The 17259-nt window shown below is 47.9% G+C and overlaps 1 protein-coding gene across 2 annotated transcripts in view; it reads right to left on the bottom strand.

Annotated features, from left to right (window-relative positions):
* The window catches only part of PCSK6 (proprotein convertase subtilisin/kexin type 6), a 248014-nt gene extending 244448 nt beyond the window's left edge, over positions 1–3566 (bottom strand). For both annotated transcript variants that reach the window (XM_044279403.1, XM_044279404.1), the window contains exon 1: positions 3329–3566. In XM_044279403.1, coding sequence (XP_044135338.1) covers positions 3329–3490 — 162 coding nt within the window. In that variant the 5' untranslated portion in view covers positions 3491–3566. The remainder of the gene's footprint in view (positions 1–3328) is intronic.
* Positions 3567–17259: the final 13693 nt, after the last annotated feature.

The raw sequence follows: 17259 nt of genomic DNA, 5'->3' as shown, positions 1-17259 counted from the left end.
GGGTGTTTCCAGTTGGGGGGGTCACCGCAGAGTCAGACTGTGCAGCGACACCTCGATTTGGTAACACCCAGTTGGACCTTTATTGCAGACTGCTAGCAATTCATTCATAACCTTCTAGCAGGAATAATAAAGGAATAGCACAACATAGGGGCGTAACAATAGATTTGCCAGATTTTTTATTACAAGGAAGGACGATGCAAGTAGTTACTAAAAGTGACATGTCAGGAGAGGTGACAGGTCCTCTCCAAAATCCATGTGGTGCAGAGAACAGTGTCCATGCAAGATCCACCACAAACATTAGTGAAGTCCATCATGACCAGTAATTACAGTAAATGTCAAATATATTAAAATACTAAAAGTTTTAACAGTTAAAAGCAAAACCTGCAAATTCACAACTGATGACCTCCATGAGTAGCAGCACATATACAAGCAGGGACGCCGGCTGCTCAGATTAACCACTTATCTCCTGGCTCCACTGTATCTTTACTGACGGCGGATTCGTTGCAGAGCTTCCGTGACAGTCTCACATCTGAATGAGGTTTGCAGAAGTCCATGCTCGCGATTCAGAAACAACCCCACTCACATAAATGGAATTCATTCAATCTGCTGCGTGTGAACATATCCCGACAGGCAGCAGTTCTAGGTGAATGAACGGGATCAAATGCTGCGATATCCCATACAGCCAGGAAATAACCATTTAATGCCCAGTCTGATGGGGGTTCCGATAGTTCTCATTGTGTAAGGTCCTGTTACACAGAGAGGAGATGAGGAGCACACGCTGCAATCACCTCCGCTGTATGGGGACGAGAGATCCGTATAGCGATCACTTGTCCCCATAGAGGATCACTATTCCTGGACAGCAGATCCCTGTATGGATGGCACAACCTTAAGAGGAACGATGATTTCTGAACAGGATCACCTGATGAACGAGCGCCTTTTAAACAGGTCAATTATCAGGAACAAGTGCTTCTACTCACCCCGATCATCAGCCCTAATAGGGTACAGGCTCAGGTTTAGGCTTTTTGATGCCGTTTTTAAAGCCAACATCAGGAGAGGATCATATGGAGGAGCAGATACGACTTCTCCACTTTTTCCCAATCCACTCCTGGTTTTGTCTTCAAAAACTGCATTAAAAAACCTGTGTGGTGCCCGCACCCTAAGGGCCAGTTCAGACCACTGATTTTGAAGAACACGCTTAAAGTCAACACAGAATCTGTACTTCTTTTTTCAGCGTGAAAAAACATTTATGTCGTTTTGATGCCTTTTTTAACCAATGGGTGTTCACTTCAATACAAAGCCTCATTTTTAGGGTCCATTCACACGTCCGCATCCGTTCAGCAATTTTGCTGTCTGCATCCCCATTTGCGGATCCGCACTTCCGCATCCGTGCTCCCATTTCCGAAAAAAAAAAAAAAAAATAGAACACGTCCTATTCTTGTCTACAATTGCGGACAAGATTAGGCATTTTCTATTATAGTGCCGGCAATGTGCGGTCCGCAAATTGCGAAATGCACATTGCTAGTGTCCGTGTTTTGCGGATGCGCAATTTGCGGATCCGCAGAACACTTACGGACGTGTGAATGGACTCTTAAGCTTTAGGTTTTTGAAGCAGATCAGTGCAAAAAAACATGCTGAAAACACACAAAAAACGCATGAACTTACACAGAGCGGTGTTTTATCTGCGCCCCATTCATGTCAATTGGAGATTCAGCGCCGCTTCCTTTTTTTTCCACGGCTACTTTCACACAGCGTTTTTGCTGGATCCAGCACGGTTCAGCAGAAACGCTTCCGTTACTGATAATACAACCATCTGCGTCCATTATGAACGGATCCGGTTGTATTATGTTTAACATTGCCAAGACGGATCCGTCGTGAACTCTATCAAAAGCCAACGGAGGACGGATCAGTTTTCTATTGTGTCAGAGAAAACGGATCTGTCCCCATTGACTTGCATTGTGGGTCATGACTGATCCATTTTGCTCCGCATCCCATGACTGAAAGAAAACCACAGCTTGCTGCTGTTTGCTCTCCGATATGGAAACGCAACGGAATGCATTTTGGAGCACTCAGTTCTGTTCAGTTTTGTCCCCATTGACAATGAATGGGGACAAAACGGAAGCGTTTTTTTCCGGGATTGAGACCCTATGATGGATCTCAATACTGGAAAACTAAAACACCAGTGTGAAAGTAGCCTAAAAAATAAATAAAGTGCTTCTTCCCATTGAAATGAATGGGAGGCTGTTTTGAAGCTTTTTTTGGAGCAGATTGAGGCAGAAACCTCCGTGTGAACTGGCCCTTAGGATATTCACAAGCCGCAGACTGTTGGCCCATTCATCTGCATGAGGCTCGAAGCAATCCACGTGCTTCCGATTTTTTTGTCCTAGAAACATCTGCAACAAACCTGCCATGTGTGAATTCCCCCTCAACCTGCACATACACACCCGGATTGTACAGAGATGGAGTCTTACCGCATGAATGACATCACAACAAACTTGGTGACTGAGCGCCGCTGAGAGGCGACGTGTTTGACAGCTGACCCCCATACCAGCTGAAAAGTCAGAAGCAGTCACTGCCACAAAAACCAATGACACCAGTAAATACGGACGGCCCTGATGTGGAGCATTATTCACTTATCAAAGTCCGGCCAAAGACTTACCATTAGGGAAGAGCGAACTTGTGTTTCAGGTTTGACGTACAAGGTTCGGGTTATCTAAGAATTCCGTTATAAGTTACGGTCCGTGGTAGCGAAAGCCATAACGGAATTCTTAGATAACCCGAACCTTGTACGTCGAACCTGAAACAGAAGTTCGCTAACCCCTACTTACCGTATAGAAAGTAGAACGCGCGCCATCACAGATACATCAGGAGCCCTTTTATAGAAGGCTCCGTTTTATATTCTTACTCCCTATGCAAGACACGGATATCAGCCCCCAAAAATTACAGCAAAAACCAACAGACATCATGTCTTCTATCAGGGACATCATAGGAACAAACCCTTCATCAAACACAGGGGTTAATAGACAAACACAAAACTATTAAAAACCCAATGCAGAAAAGTGATGGAAACAGCAGCACAGAGGATACAGACCGCATGGAAGGAGGCAGACGTGCACCAAATACAGGAGAGCAGTGGGACATTGCCATATGAACCCTGCTGGACGTGGTAAAACCTGTGCGACATTTACCTGCAGACACATAGGTCGCACAGAACTTGGTAGCAATGATGAGGTGACAGGAGGGAGCAGAGAAGTTTGAGCAGGAGGCGGCATGCAGACAGAGACAGGCACAATCACCCCCCACCCCCCTCCTACCCGGGTGTGATGCCCACCTGCCCCATGTTCAGGTAGCCGTATTTGGCAGCCAGCTGAGCCGCTCTCTCGGGTCCCCCGGGCACTCGTACAGCCCAATGGTTGGAGTAGACGGTGCGGGGAACAGGGGCCAGACAGCCGGGCAGCAGCAGCAAGAGGAGCGGAGCTGTCAAGGAGACCATGTCACCGGTAAATCGCGGGGTCCGCTGCCCGCTCACAGGGAGCACAAGGCGGACATATGGTGAGTAAAGACCCGGCTCTGAACATCTGCTGGAACCCGCGCTCCGGAGCCTGCTATTTGTCAACTCGTCAGCCAATCAGAAGCCAGACCTGTACACGGTGCGATGAGGGGGCGGGGCTGTGGCAGAGGGCGGGTCCTGTTACAGCGTGAGTGGGCGGAGGCAGCGGAGGCAGCGGAGGCAGGTGGGTGAGGTTGGCCGGGAGTACAGTGACTTCATTCATAAAAAACTGCGGGATTATTATGTACGTGTGGACTGGATTAGGAGGGATTATTAGAGAGGAGGCGTCAGACCAGCAGGTCTAGTATAGAGCCATGGGAGGCCGTACGTTTAAGGGACTTTCCACTCTTTAGCTTTTGATGACCATGCCTCCCAAGTGTCCCTCTTCTGGGGGAACAGTCTCTCTTCTTGACCTGGAAAATAAATGTTTATTAATAACTTTACTAAATTGCTCCTTACTAAACTATCCCTATGCTTTCTACCTGTCTTCATTATTTGGTGCAATTTGGACCTTAAAATACGGTATGTATAATCAGATTATTTATATGGTAATATTTAAAGGGAGTCTGTCACCTAATCTGAGCCTTTTAGAGATCAGGTTATAGACTGTATGGCCCCCATTACAATGGTACCTCTTTTGTCTGTGTCCCTTGTCGAGATCATGAAAAATACACTTTATAAAGTTATGCAAATGAGTTTAGGCATGTGCCCAGGGGCGGCGTTACTACCGCAAGTGCCCAGGCCCCTCGGCGATGTACCCAGAAAACCCCACCTCTTTCAGCCTTCTGGCCTGCGCTTCTTTCCTACTATCACGTCCTCTTCTACTTCCCACGGTAGGCCCGCACATGCACACTGCTCTGCCCATTATGAGCAGAGGTGTGAGCCATGTACCGGGGTGGACTCCCCGGGATACAGCGAAGTCACAAACAAGGAAAACGACTCTGACACCAGCTCTTGTAGAACAGACTTTGCTTTACTGTTACGGGGTATCAAACGCATTCCCAAATGCAATGAACATAAAATCAGATTACATACACTCAGCCCGGAGGCTGAGACCCCTGTGTCGCACAGCACGGCGCCCTACGATGGTAGCCGGAAAACACTTGCGCAATATACCTACCGTGAGCAGGGCTAACTCTGCCTCACCATAACTGTTATTACCCTAAAGAACAGGAACAATCGTGTGTGTGTGAGATACAGGCTAGCCCGCGGTGCGACACAGCAACTTACAATCTTACCGGCCTATACAGTGATTTCCCCCTTCCTTTTTCCCAAAATTGGTAATGTGGCACGCAGGGAAGCACCCAGGAATCTTGTCTAGGGGGGTCCGAAAGGCAAAAAATCTGGCGCGTGCAGCGCGCTGTGCCAATTCTTTTGCCCACCCATTTTTCAAAGCCCCCTTCATATTTAAAAATGCGTCGCACGTAGTGTGTTGTGCTGATTCTTTTGCCTGGCTATTTCTAAAAGCTCTGTAGGAGAGGAAAAATGCGGCGCGCGTAGCACAACATTTTTAGCGCCGCCCATTATTATAAGCCCCTCCTACATATAATAGGCCACTCCCAACAAACACTGTACAGCTGACATTCTATTGTTGAGGCCTTTCTCTACACATCATACGGAGGGGGGGGGGGTCTGTCCTGGCTGCACTGCCTGCTTCACATTATTACAATAGACAACAGCTGGCTACAGCCAGGAAGCTCCTCCGCTCTCCTCCCTCCCCAGATCCTGCTCAAGGCCTGTGGTTCCCCCACCATCTGCCACCTGCCCGTGGCCTGCTGCCCCCTTTGGCCGCCCTCACCCAGCTCTGAATCTTCCTTCGGCAAATGGCAGGGGGAGGAGCCGGAGCATCTCCTCTCCTACATAGCGCCACCTACCTCTTACATCCAGTGATGTCACCTTTGTTGTAGACGTTCTCTTTCCTCATCTTCTCCATTCAGACCAGACCGCCATGATGATTTTTCAGCTATCTCCCGTCTCTGCAGAGATTGACAAACAGACATTAGTTTCCCACATTTCCATCATCTTCACATCTTCTGAACACCCTTTCCTGCCACCCCCAATACTATGCTGCAGAAACAGTCCCCCTGGAAATACTACTGCCACACAGATAGTGCCCCAATACTGTGCCCGCTATGCCCCCAATACTATACTGCAGAAACAGTCCCCCTGGAAATACTACTGCCACACAGATAGTGCCCCAATACTGTGCCCGCTATGCCTCCAATACTATACTGCAGAAACAGTCCCCCTGGAAATACTACTACCACACAGATAGTGCCCCCTTCAACAATTATTGGCACACAGTGCTCTAAAAAATAACAGCGCCCAGACACTAATAGTATAAAGCTAACGTCCCCCAAAAATAATTGTGCTAAGCTGATACTATGCCAGGGTGCCCCCCAAAGTAACAGTCCTCCCCAAAATCCCACCAATAGAAATAATTATCTGCCAGAGTACACTTAGTAGTAATAATGCCCCTATAGTGCCCATACTAGTGATCATGTTCCTCATAGCCCCCCCAGTAGTAGTAAAGCTCCCCATAATACCCCCTAGTAGTAATAGTTCTCCTTATAATATGACAGTACATGAAATACCCCCGCTTAGTGCCCGCAGTTGAGCTAGTGTCTCCATAATGTATGCCAGTATAAAATACCCCTATATAGTGCCCCAGTAAATGCCCTCATAGTGCTCTTTTCCCCCTTCCCCATAGTGTCCCCCATAATATGCCAGTTAAAAAAATGCACCTTCTTAGTGCCCCCCAGCAGATGCCCCTATAGTGCTCCCCTCCCCCATAATGTGCCAGTAAAAAATGCCCCTTCTTAGTGCCACCAGATGCCCCAATAGTGCTCCACTCCCCCATAGTGCCCCCAAATAATGCCTCATAGTGCTGCTCTCCCCTATAGTGCCTCCCATAATGTGCCAGTAAAAAAATGCCCTCTTAGTGCCACCAGATGCCATAGTGCCCCCCATAATGTGCCAATAAGAAAAAAGGCCCCTTTAGAGCCCCCATTTCCCCATAGTGACCTCAAATAATGCCCCTATAGGGCCACCAGATGCTCCATAGTGCCGCTCTGCCATATAATGACCCCCATAATGTGCCCATAAAAAAGGCCCCTTTAGAGCCCCCAGATGCCCCCATAGTGTTCCTCTCTCCCATGGTGCCCCCCCATAATGTGCCAGTAAGAAATGCCCCCATAGTGCCCCCCCAAAATGGGCAAGAAATAAATGCCCCCAGAGTGCCACCCCCAAAAAAATGAGGCTGTAAGAAATGCCAGATGCCCCCATAGTGCCAGCTTTCCACCCCCCCAAAATAAAAGAAAACACTATTACCTTCATCAGCAGTGATGCGATGCAGGCTTCTTCCGGCCTGTGTCCCTGCTGCGTGCTGCCTGGCTTAGGCGGCGCAATGATAATGACATCATTGCCCCGCTCGAGCCGGCCTCTGATAGGCATTAGTGCCTGCGGCCTATCAGAAGAACAGGGAAGAGAGACTCCTCTCCCTCCCCTGCCCTGCTGGGCCGCCGCAGCACAGTCATCTGTTTCGTTGTCCTGAGGACGGCGATACAAATAAATATGTAGATGAGCACTTACACAATGGAAGCACTCATATCCCACTGCCCCCCCCCCACCGCCGGCAACTAGAACCAGGGCCGCGCTGCGTGTGCTAAGCGGCCCTGAGGGATAAAAAAAATATATATTTGCTGGTTGATCTAGGGGGGGTCCAGACCCACTGGACCCCCCCTGTAGGTGCGCCACTGGTGGCACGTGCCTAATATATATCACTCCCGATAAACACGCCGGGGTAACTGGAGATTATGGTGAAGTCCTCTCTGTTCTCTGGAGTGAACCAAAACTTTAACTGATAAGTCTTTGTGATAAACAACAATTCTTGGTAGTCTGCCACTCAGCAACACTACTGGCAGGTTTGATCTCAGTCTCTAGTATTTAGGCGCCGATCTTATATTGAGGTGCGTGCACACTCTGTCTTACTGACCCGGGTCTGCTCTGCCTCAGCTGGTGACTGAGAACTGAACAAAGGCTGATCCAACACACGTGCGGTACCGCAGGGTACGTTGCTTTTCTCTTCAGCTCTCATCAGCGATCCTGGCAGCTGTACTCCTTCTCCTGGACAGGATCCGGGTCCTTGACACGATCAGCTTCACTTGGCTGCAGTCCGGGTCGCAAAAGGGTGAATCCACGCTAGGATGTTAATGGATTTCTTCTCTCACACACTTTTCCAGGCTGCAAGCTTCCTTCCTCTAAACACACAGCTCCATCTCCTATGAATATTTAAAGGGTTTCTGTCATCACAAAATTCGTTATGTAGCTGGCTGACATTAGCAATGTGCTAATGTCAGCAGTACATAACTGTGTAACTTTTATCTGCCTACATGCCGCCGTTCGCCCAGAAAACTAACTTTTAAAATATGCAAATGAACCTCTAGGTGCTATTGAGGCGTTGCTGCAGCACCTAGAGGCTCTGTCTCCTCACCGTTCGGCACGCCCATTTTGGTTTGATGGACATCTCTGCTCTGCGCTTTAAAAGTAAAATCCTGCGCCTGCGCCGTCCCGTTTAGTGTTCGGCGTAGGTGCAGTGACTGAAGGACGCTCGCCTGCTGCCGGCTTCCTCACTGCGCCTGCGTCGAATACGTCACAGAGCTCCCCGGAAGTGAAGACAGCCTGCAGCAGGCGAGCGTCCTTCACTCACTGCAGGCGCAGGATTTTACTTTCAAAGCGCAGAGCAGAGATGTCCATCAAACCAAAATGGGCGTGCCGAACGGTGAGGAGATGGAGCCTCTAGGTGCTGCAGCAACGCCTTAATAGCACCTAGAGGCTCATTTTACATATTTTAAAAGTTAGTTTTCTGGGCGAACGGCGGCATGTAGGCAGATAAAAGTTACACAGTTATGTACTGCTGACATTAGCACATCGCTAATGTCAGCCAGCTACATAATGAATTTTGTGATGACAGAAACCCTTTAAATCTGAGCAGTCTGTTTAGCTGCATGGGGAAACAGTGGCCTCTTGTGGCCAAACAGCAAAATAACAGTGATCATGCAGTAAGAGCTGTTTCACAATCTCACATGCCACCCAACTAGAGGTTGTTGTTCTGGGCAACCCTTCCCACTCAAACTCATCCTTTGCATAGCGCTTTGGGGGCACCCCAGCTTTGGCCCTGGTTGACCTTAGCAGAGTGAGAGGCTCAGAAGCACTGGGGACAAAAGGCACATTTGCCAGGGGAGAAGCTACTAATTGTTCAGCATTTTCTCTGGGGGGAAAACTTGCCACGGTTGGTGCCTCGACGGTTACCGGGGCAGGGACAACCCACCATTCCTCCTCTTCCTCCTCTAAGGGGATTTCCTCTGTACCCTGAACATGAAGAGGGATCTCCTCCACACACACTGGCTCGTCAAAATTACAACGTGTCAACATGTTACGGTGTAAGTTTTGTGAGGGCCTCCCTGTCCCTATTGGTCCTACCTCATATACTGGGATGGCAGGGACTAACGTCCTTTTTACCGTGTATGGGACCGCCTCCCACCGCCCATCCAACTTCCCAGACGGCTGTTTGGCTTTGACCATCACTCGATCGCCCGGGGCATACCCATCCCTCTGCACTGATCTTGGGTAAGGATGTACCACTTGTCTCAGGTGCTCTCCCTCAACCTTGTGGACCGCTCTTGCACCCATGCGGTGGTACTTCTCGGTGGTGGTTCCATCAGGTCAGGCATGTGGAGGTCTTCCATCTCTCGTCTGGCTCTCCCTAACATGAGCATATGTGGGGAGTATCCAGTGGTACTGTGTATCCTGTTGTTATAGGCCCACATCAGTTCAGGTAGGTATTTGGGCCACCAAGCCTTTTGTCTATCCTCCAGAGTCTGCAGCATCTGGAGCAAAGTGCGGTTGAAGCGTTCGCACGCCCCGTTTCCTTGAGGGTGATACGGGGTGGTGCGGAAGAATTCAATCCCATACAGCTGGTAAAGTTAATTCATTAGAGTACCCTGGGAACATGCCCCCTGGTCTGAATGTATTCTCCGTGGACACCCGAACACCTGTATAAAGTGTTTGCAGACTGCTTCGGCGGCCGACTCTGCCATCTGGTCTATGGTGGGTACAGCCACCGCATATTTTGTGAAATGGTCTCTCATGACTAGACAGTACGAGTGTCCCGAGGTAGAGTATCCAATCAGCACATAATCAATCCTAAGAAGCTCTAGTGGCGCTGAAGTCCGGATGGCCTGGACAGGAGCCCGCTGTTCAGTACTCTTGTTAAGCCAGCAGGGTCGAAACTTAAGACAGGCCTCGGCCACCATGTCATCCAGATCTGGACAGTATACCAGCCGTTGGAGCCACTTGAATGTTTTGTCGCTCCCCAAATGGGCGCTCCTCCCATGGGCTTTCTGGTCGGCCTATGGTCCAAATGACATGGGTATGACAATCTGTTGCTGGTACTGCAACTCTGACTGTAAGTATATGGTCCGAAACAGGAGGCCCTGGGTACCAGTCAGCTTATCCCACTGCATCAACGACTTTTGGCCCTCTGGAGTCAATTAAGCCTGCTCTTCTGGCCGGACCCATTATCTCACTTTCCACAGGTCCGGGCACTCATTCTGGACTCTCTCCCAATCACCCAACATCTTTCCTAACACCATGGACATCCCGGACGCCACCCCACTTGAATGTGCCACGTCCTGGAACATGGGTAATCAACCAAGGTCAGGAGTATCCTCTAGCTCCTTATCGTCTCTCTGAGCCGGCTCCCTTACAGAGACTCGGGAGAGTGCATCAGCATTGCCATTCTCCCTACCTGACTGGAACTTGATACGATATTGGAACTTAGAAAGGTGAGCCAACCACCTCTGCTCAAGCGCACCGAGCTTTGCATTCTCCAGATGTGCTAACGGGTTGTTCGTCATCACGGTCACCTCTGCACCTGTCAAGTACTCAGCGAACCTTTCGGTCATGGCCCACACCGGCGCCAGTAGTTCCAAATTAAAGGAGCTATAGTTGTCAGGGTTGCGCTCTGACTCCTTCAGAGACCGGCTGCCATAGGCAATGACTCTCTCATGTTCATCCTGGACTTGGGATAACACGGCCCCCAGACCATGTAGACTTCTGTCAGTGTACAGCAGGATCGGGGTGTCGAACTACGCATAAGCCAGAATCGGGGCACTGGTCAGCGCCTCCTTCACTGCCTCAAAGGCCTCTTGTTGCCAGGGCCCCCAGGTGATGGGACGATTCTTCAGGCCTCCCGCAGTTCCCCTCAATAACTCAATTAATGGGCCTACCAAATGAGCAAATCTGGGTATAAACCTCCTGTAGTAGCCAGCCAGTCCCACGAACGCCCGCACCTCTTGTAGTGAACACGGCTGGGGCCACTTCTGGACGGCTTCCACGTTGCTGGGGGCCAGTTTTACCCCCTCTGGCGTGACCACATGTCCCAAATACTCTATCTGCTGCCGCAACAGTTGGCACTTCTTGGGCTTGATCTTGAGCTCATGGTCTTCTAGCCGTCCTAGGACCTGTTGCAGCTTCTGGAGGTGATCTTCAAAGGAGGCCCCAATCACTACTATGTCGCCCAGGTATATCAATACTGACTTCACCTGGCTCAGGGCTGACAATGATTCCTAAATCCGTGGGAGGGTATAGGCATCCTGGACAGTCTGGGCATTCAGTATCCGATAGTCCACGCAGAACCGGAGACTCCCATCTTTCTTCCGCACCAAGACTACTAGAGCAGCCCAAAGACTTTGACTCTCCTCGATCACCCGGTTTTCCAACATGCTGGCTACCATATCCTTCACCTCCTGGTACATTTTAGGTGGGATTTGCATTCCCTAATCGGTGCAGTATCGCCGGTAGGGATTTCGTGTTCAATGGCAGAAGCACGCCTGAAGTCCTCATCATGTCGCGAGAATGCCTCTTGAAATTCCCAGAGGGTGTCAGAGTCTTGCAGTCCACCCTCATCCTGGCCATGATCACTCGACCATTCCACTCCACTGTCAGGGTCTCCCTTTGATGAACCTCTACAGCATAGGTCCAGGCTGATCTTCTATCAGGCTGTAGCGTGAAGCTCCTTCGTCAAAAGATATCCCCCTCGGACACATAAACTTTGGGCAGCAAGGTGTTTCCAGGGACGGTTAACTCACAGTCTTCAACATTTAGAAAGCATACAGGCACACATCCCTTCTTCACAATGGCGGGGCTACCAGTGGGCGAACCTGCGTTTCCTCTTGATAAGCAGGCTCGATCAGGACCTCCAGTCCATTCAGTCGTCGTCTATTCAGTCGTCGTCCAGCCCCCACCGTCAGCATCAGTATTCGTTCTTGTCGAGGTGGGATCTTCACTGGGGTCCTCTGCGGCACCTTCACGTCTTCAACATGGGCCGACCGGACATGTTACTCTTGCAAACTACAGCTTCTCACCATCTGTTGTAAAACCTTCTGGGTCGGTCGGTGTGTGGTGGCCCAATGCCAATACTTAGGCCCTTCCTTGGCATAGAGTTGATGGTCTAGGTCTCTCAGTACATTCATACCTAGGGTTACGTCCATTCCTTTTCGGGATGGATGGTCCACCAGCACGACCCCCTTCTTGCCGACATCTTGTCCAAACAGTCGGACCCGCATCCAGACTATTCCTCAGATGTCCATCTTTCTGTTATTGGCGGCCGTCAGCCTGATGACGCTCCCGTCTTCTGGCTCCATCATATGTCTAAAGTGTCTTTTGAAGAACTGCAAAGGCATAAGGGTGCACTCCGACCCTGTATCAACTAGGCAACTTATTTTATTAATTCATTTCAACACCAGTGGTACATAGTATACATCAGTGCAACGTTTTGGGCCCTTTTTGTGGGTGCCCTTCTTCAGGGTGTTCCAATGTTTGGCCGCATGTAGATTGTTACAAAACATCAGAACAGCCTGAAGAAGGACATCCACAATAGGGGCCCAAAACGTTGCACTGATATATACTGTGTACCACTGGTGTTGAAATGAATGAATAAAATAAGCTATTTTCTACTACTTTATTGGCGTGCTGTCTCCAATACATTCTAAAGTGTATACCAAGATCCCTAGGTGGAAGGGAATCACCCTTGGGGCGAGTGCTGTGGCTACAACTTTGCCTGCCACAATGTGCGGCTATTGGCATTCCCTTGGTTAGATGGCAACAAAGGAGGTGAGAGATTCTCTTTTACTGACCCACCATATCAAATGGCATGAAGTGCCTACAGGTCCACAAAATGTGTGCCTCATAAAAGAAATCCTTGCATTAAAGATTAGCCCCTTCTAATGTTAAGAGGATCCATTGATAAATGATACTAGAGATGTTTTGAAAATGTATTCTGTTCTGATACACTCTCGTGAGGTCATGATCACGATGGAGACATCGTTACAGCGCTATGCTTCCTTTAAAAGCACACTAGGGACTGTAGTAGAACCCGATGAACCCTATTGGGGTCCATCAGCTGCCACTGTTGTCGGCCATGTGACAGATCTGGGATTGCGTTATGATTTCTCTTTATAAAAGAATCCACAATGCAGAGATGGATAGAGCTTATGTTGTGCATTGCGGCGTTGTACATGCATGAGCATTGTGATTACACCACAGAAATGCAATATATGAAGCTGAGTGGTGTATACAGTGCCTTGAAAAAGTATTCATACCCCTTGAACTTTTCCATGTTTTTTCATGTTACACCCACAAACGTAAATGTATTTTATTGGGATTTTATGTGATAGACCAACACAAAGTAGCATGTATGTGTGAAGTTAAAAGAAAATAATACATGGCTTTAAAAATGTTTAATAAATCATAAATGTGGGGGTGCATTTGTATTCTGCCCCCTGTACTCTGATACCCCTAAATAAAATCCACCTGTCCACCTGTGTTTAATATATTCTGTGAAGGTCTCAAAGGTTTGTTAGAAAACATTAGTGATCAAACAGCATCATAAAAACCAGGGAACATACCAGACAGGTCAGGGTCAGGGATAAAGTTGCAGAGAAGTGTAAAGCAGGTTTAGGTTATAAAAATATATTCCAAGCTCTGAACATCCTATGTAGAACTGTTCAGTCCATCATCTGAAAATGGAAGGAGTATGGCACAGCTGCACACCTACCAAGACATGGCCTTCCACCTAAACTGACAGCCCAGGCAAGGAAATCACTAATTAGAGTAGCAGCCAAGAGGCCCATGGTCACTCTGGAGGAGCTGCAGAGATCCATAGCTCAGGAGGGAGAATCTGTCCACAGGACAACTATTTGTGTGCTCCATAAATCTGCCCTTTGTGGAAGAGTGGCAAGAAGAAATCTATTTTTGCAAGCCATAAGAAGTCCCATTTGCACTTTGCCACGAACCATGTAGGGGATCTGGTCAGATAAGACCAAAGTTGATTTTTTTTTTCCTAAATGCAGAATGCTATGTGTGGCGGAAAAGTAACACCGCACATCACCCTGAAGACACAATCCCCACTGTGAAACATGGTGGTGACAGCATCATGCTGTGGGATGCTTTTCTTCAGCAGGGACAAGGAAACTGGTCAGAGTTGATGGGAAAATGGATGGAGCTAAATACAGGGCAAATCTGGAGGAAAACCTGGTAAAGGCTGCAAAAGACTTGAGACTGGTGCAGAGGTTCACGTTCCAGCAGGACAACGACCCTAAACATACAGCCAGAGGTACAATAGAATAGTTTAGATCAAAGCATATTTATGTGTTAGAATAACCCAGTCAAAGTCCAGATCTAAATCCCATTGAGAATCTGTGGCAAGACTTGAAGATTCCTGTTCACAGACGCTCTTCATCCAATCTGACTCAGCTTGAGCTATTTTGCAAAGAATAATGGGCAAAAATTTCACCCTCTAGATGTGCAAAGCTGTTGAAGACATACCCCAACAGACTTGCAGCTGTAATTGGAGCCAAAGGTGGTCCTACAAAGTATTGACTTGAGGGGTCTAAAAACAAATGCATGCCACACTTTGCAGATTTTAAATGTTCTATTAAACATTTTGAGAACCAGGTATCATTTCCTTTTCACTTCACACAGATTTGCTATTTGACATGCTAAGGATACATACATTACCTGTCCACACTCATCTTACAAGACAATTTTAGACTAGCACATCAAAAGTCACAGGTGCCCATCCATAAAGATAGCATGCAAACAGCAAACAAAAACCTATGGCAGCACACCATTACACATACAAAAAATAGAACTAGGGATTATTCTGGATTACATTGGTACTATACCTACTATACATGAAAAATGGAAGCTCTTTGCGCACAATTTTGGTCAAACATGTTTGGGTCCATCTACCGGCATCAAGATGGCTTCAGCAGATGGGTACCTAACACTAAAAGAACTGCCTCTCCTGGGCCTAATCTAAGCCTACAACGTTTAAGGGCGCGTAAGAACCAGCTTTATTTATGCTCTGCTTAGAAGCCCTGGGCAGATGGGTGTGGAGTGCTCAATCTAAAAGAGGGAGCTACCCTCCAAACATACTACAAGAAAATTTAGAATAGCCTAGGAGAGCCAGTTCTGTTTTTGTTAGGTACCCATCTGTAGAAGCACCTTGACGCCAGTAGATGGGCCAACACACGTTTGATCAAAGATGTGCGCAAAGAGCTTCCATTTTTCATGTATAGTAGGTATAGTACTACTTCAATCCAGAATAATCCTTGATCCTTGCATGTGTAATGGTGTGCTGCCATACATTTTTTGTTTGATTTCCACACTCATGGAACATACAGTCATCCCACCCTTATGTGCTTGTTGAACAGTTTCCAAATCTTGGGAGAGAGCTGCCATCTTTGCTGGTATAGTCAGGTTTTGGCACATGACCATATAGGCTATAAGAGAAGACTTTTCCACTCCATAGTCCAAAACATGAGTGCTTTACTCCATTTCCACTGACGTTTGACATTGTGCATTGTGATCTCATGGGTGTTGTGATAATTTGTCCATGAAAACCCATCTATTAAGTTGAGTAGGTAGTTCACATACCGTGTTATTGCTGCAACAAAGTTTACACAAAGTTTAAGGCAGATATAGCAGAGCATAAATTTGATGAACTGATCTGTTGGAAAACATCCCATGGCCAGTGGCAGGCTAAGCAATTTGACATTCAGTACTACCTGAGGGCCCATAGTAAGAAGATCTACAACTCATAAATGCTATGAATAAAGACAGGAGATAAAACCATGCACATAGTTTACCGCTTAGAGGGCATCATAACTCAGGGGCAGGGGAGTTTAGAAGCAGCGCTGTAACAATGGAGGAGAAGCTATAGGGGCTGTGGACACTTATCTTTCTGGGCTGTGGGATTATCCCTCAAATAAATAAAAAATATCTCGAGTAATGGACCTCATTATTTTACCTATCAGCTATCAAAGCAAAATGCTGTTCTCCAGTGAATTTTTAGTTTTATACTCACCCCTCTGCAGCTCTGTTCTGTTAACTTTCTGTGGGTGGACAGAAGCCTGTTCCATGTGACAGTCAAGCACCTGCATCTCCCGGGAGTGCATTGCAATCACCTTTTGTTAATCTCTTCCTTCCCTGCATAGGATATAGCCCCTCACTTGCAGCCTAAGGCTTCGTTCACACGTCTGTGGAACGCGGTCCGTGAGATACCGGACTGGCATCCTGCTTAGTGCCGGCGCGTACGGCGTAATTGGTTGCTATGACGTTGTGCACTTTGTGCCGCCGCAGTACAGTAATACACTTGTATGATCTATACGAGTGCATTAATGTACTGAGGCGGCGGCACAAAGTGCACTGCGTCATAGCAACCAATGACGCCGTGTGCTCTTGCACTAAGCAGGATGCCGGTCCGGTATCTCACGGACAGTGTTCCACAGACGTGTGAATGAAGCCTAAATGTGGTGTGTGTTTTTTTATGCCACCGAGCTGCCACAAAAGGATTGATAAAACCCTGCTTGTATGCAGTGAATGGCAGCTGTATGACACTGTGCAGGCAATGTGTGCTATGTGCTGTGTTTTAGGGATTATGCACACAAACGTGTGCCGCTCCCTTTCTGTGCATTGGGAACTGCAAATTGGGTACACGGCGACACTGGTCATGTACGGCTACATGGCGACACTGGTCATGTGACAGCTGTCCCGGCCAAGATCGCAGTGTAGCGATGATCCCATAGAAATGAATGGGATTGCTGCGCCAGTCAGAAGAAATCCAGCAGTGTTGAATTTCTTGTGACTAGTGCTACTTTGTGATCCCGATCAGTGTCACTGTGTAGCCTTACCCTTAACTGTGCTGGGGCCTTCTGTCATATGAATGGGCGTTAGTTGGTCCTGTGCGCATGGACAATGTCCATTTCAGTCTATGGGATATATAAAAACATCCGAGGATGCTCTGAAACACAAAAACAGCAGCTACTGGCCCCAGTCTCTGAGGATGGAAGTCCTTGTCGGATAGTCATGATTCGTAATAGCACTTATATGTGAGACCATTGCTGAGAAGAGGAAAAAACAACAACCTTCATTGGTAACCTCTAGAAAATTGGTTTGAAAAAAAACTGATTATAAGGATGCAAAGCGATGTCATGCGAGGATCAGCCTGCATTCACACTGAATAGGTAATGTTCCCACATCAGAGGAAAGGGGAAGATTTTGTTTCTGTTCGTGGAGCTCACTTCTGATGATTAAGAACATCAGACAGAGAATACCGAATGTACTTCAGAAATGAATGGGATTCAACA

This window comes from Bufo gargarizans, chromosome 2 (assembly GCF_014858855.1).
Source record: "Bufo gargarizans isolate SCDJY-AF-19 chromosome 2, ASM1485885v1, whole genome shotgun sequence".
Classification (NCBI taxonomy): Eukaryota; Metazoa; Chordata; class Amphibia; order Anura; family Bufonidae; genus Bufo; species Bufo gargarizans.
This window is presented reverse-complemented; position numbering and strand designations above follow the sequence as displayed.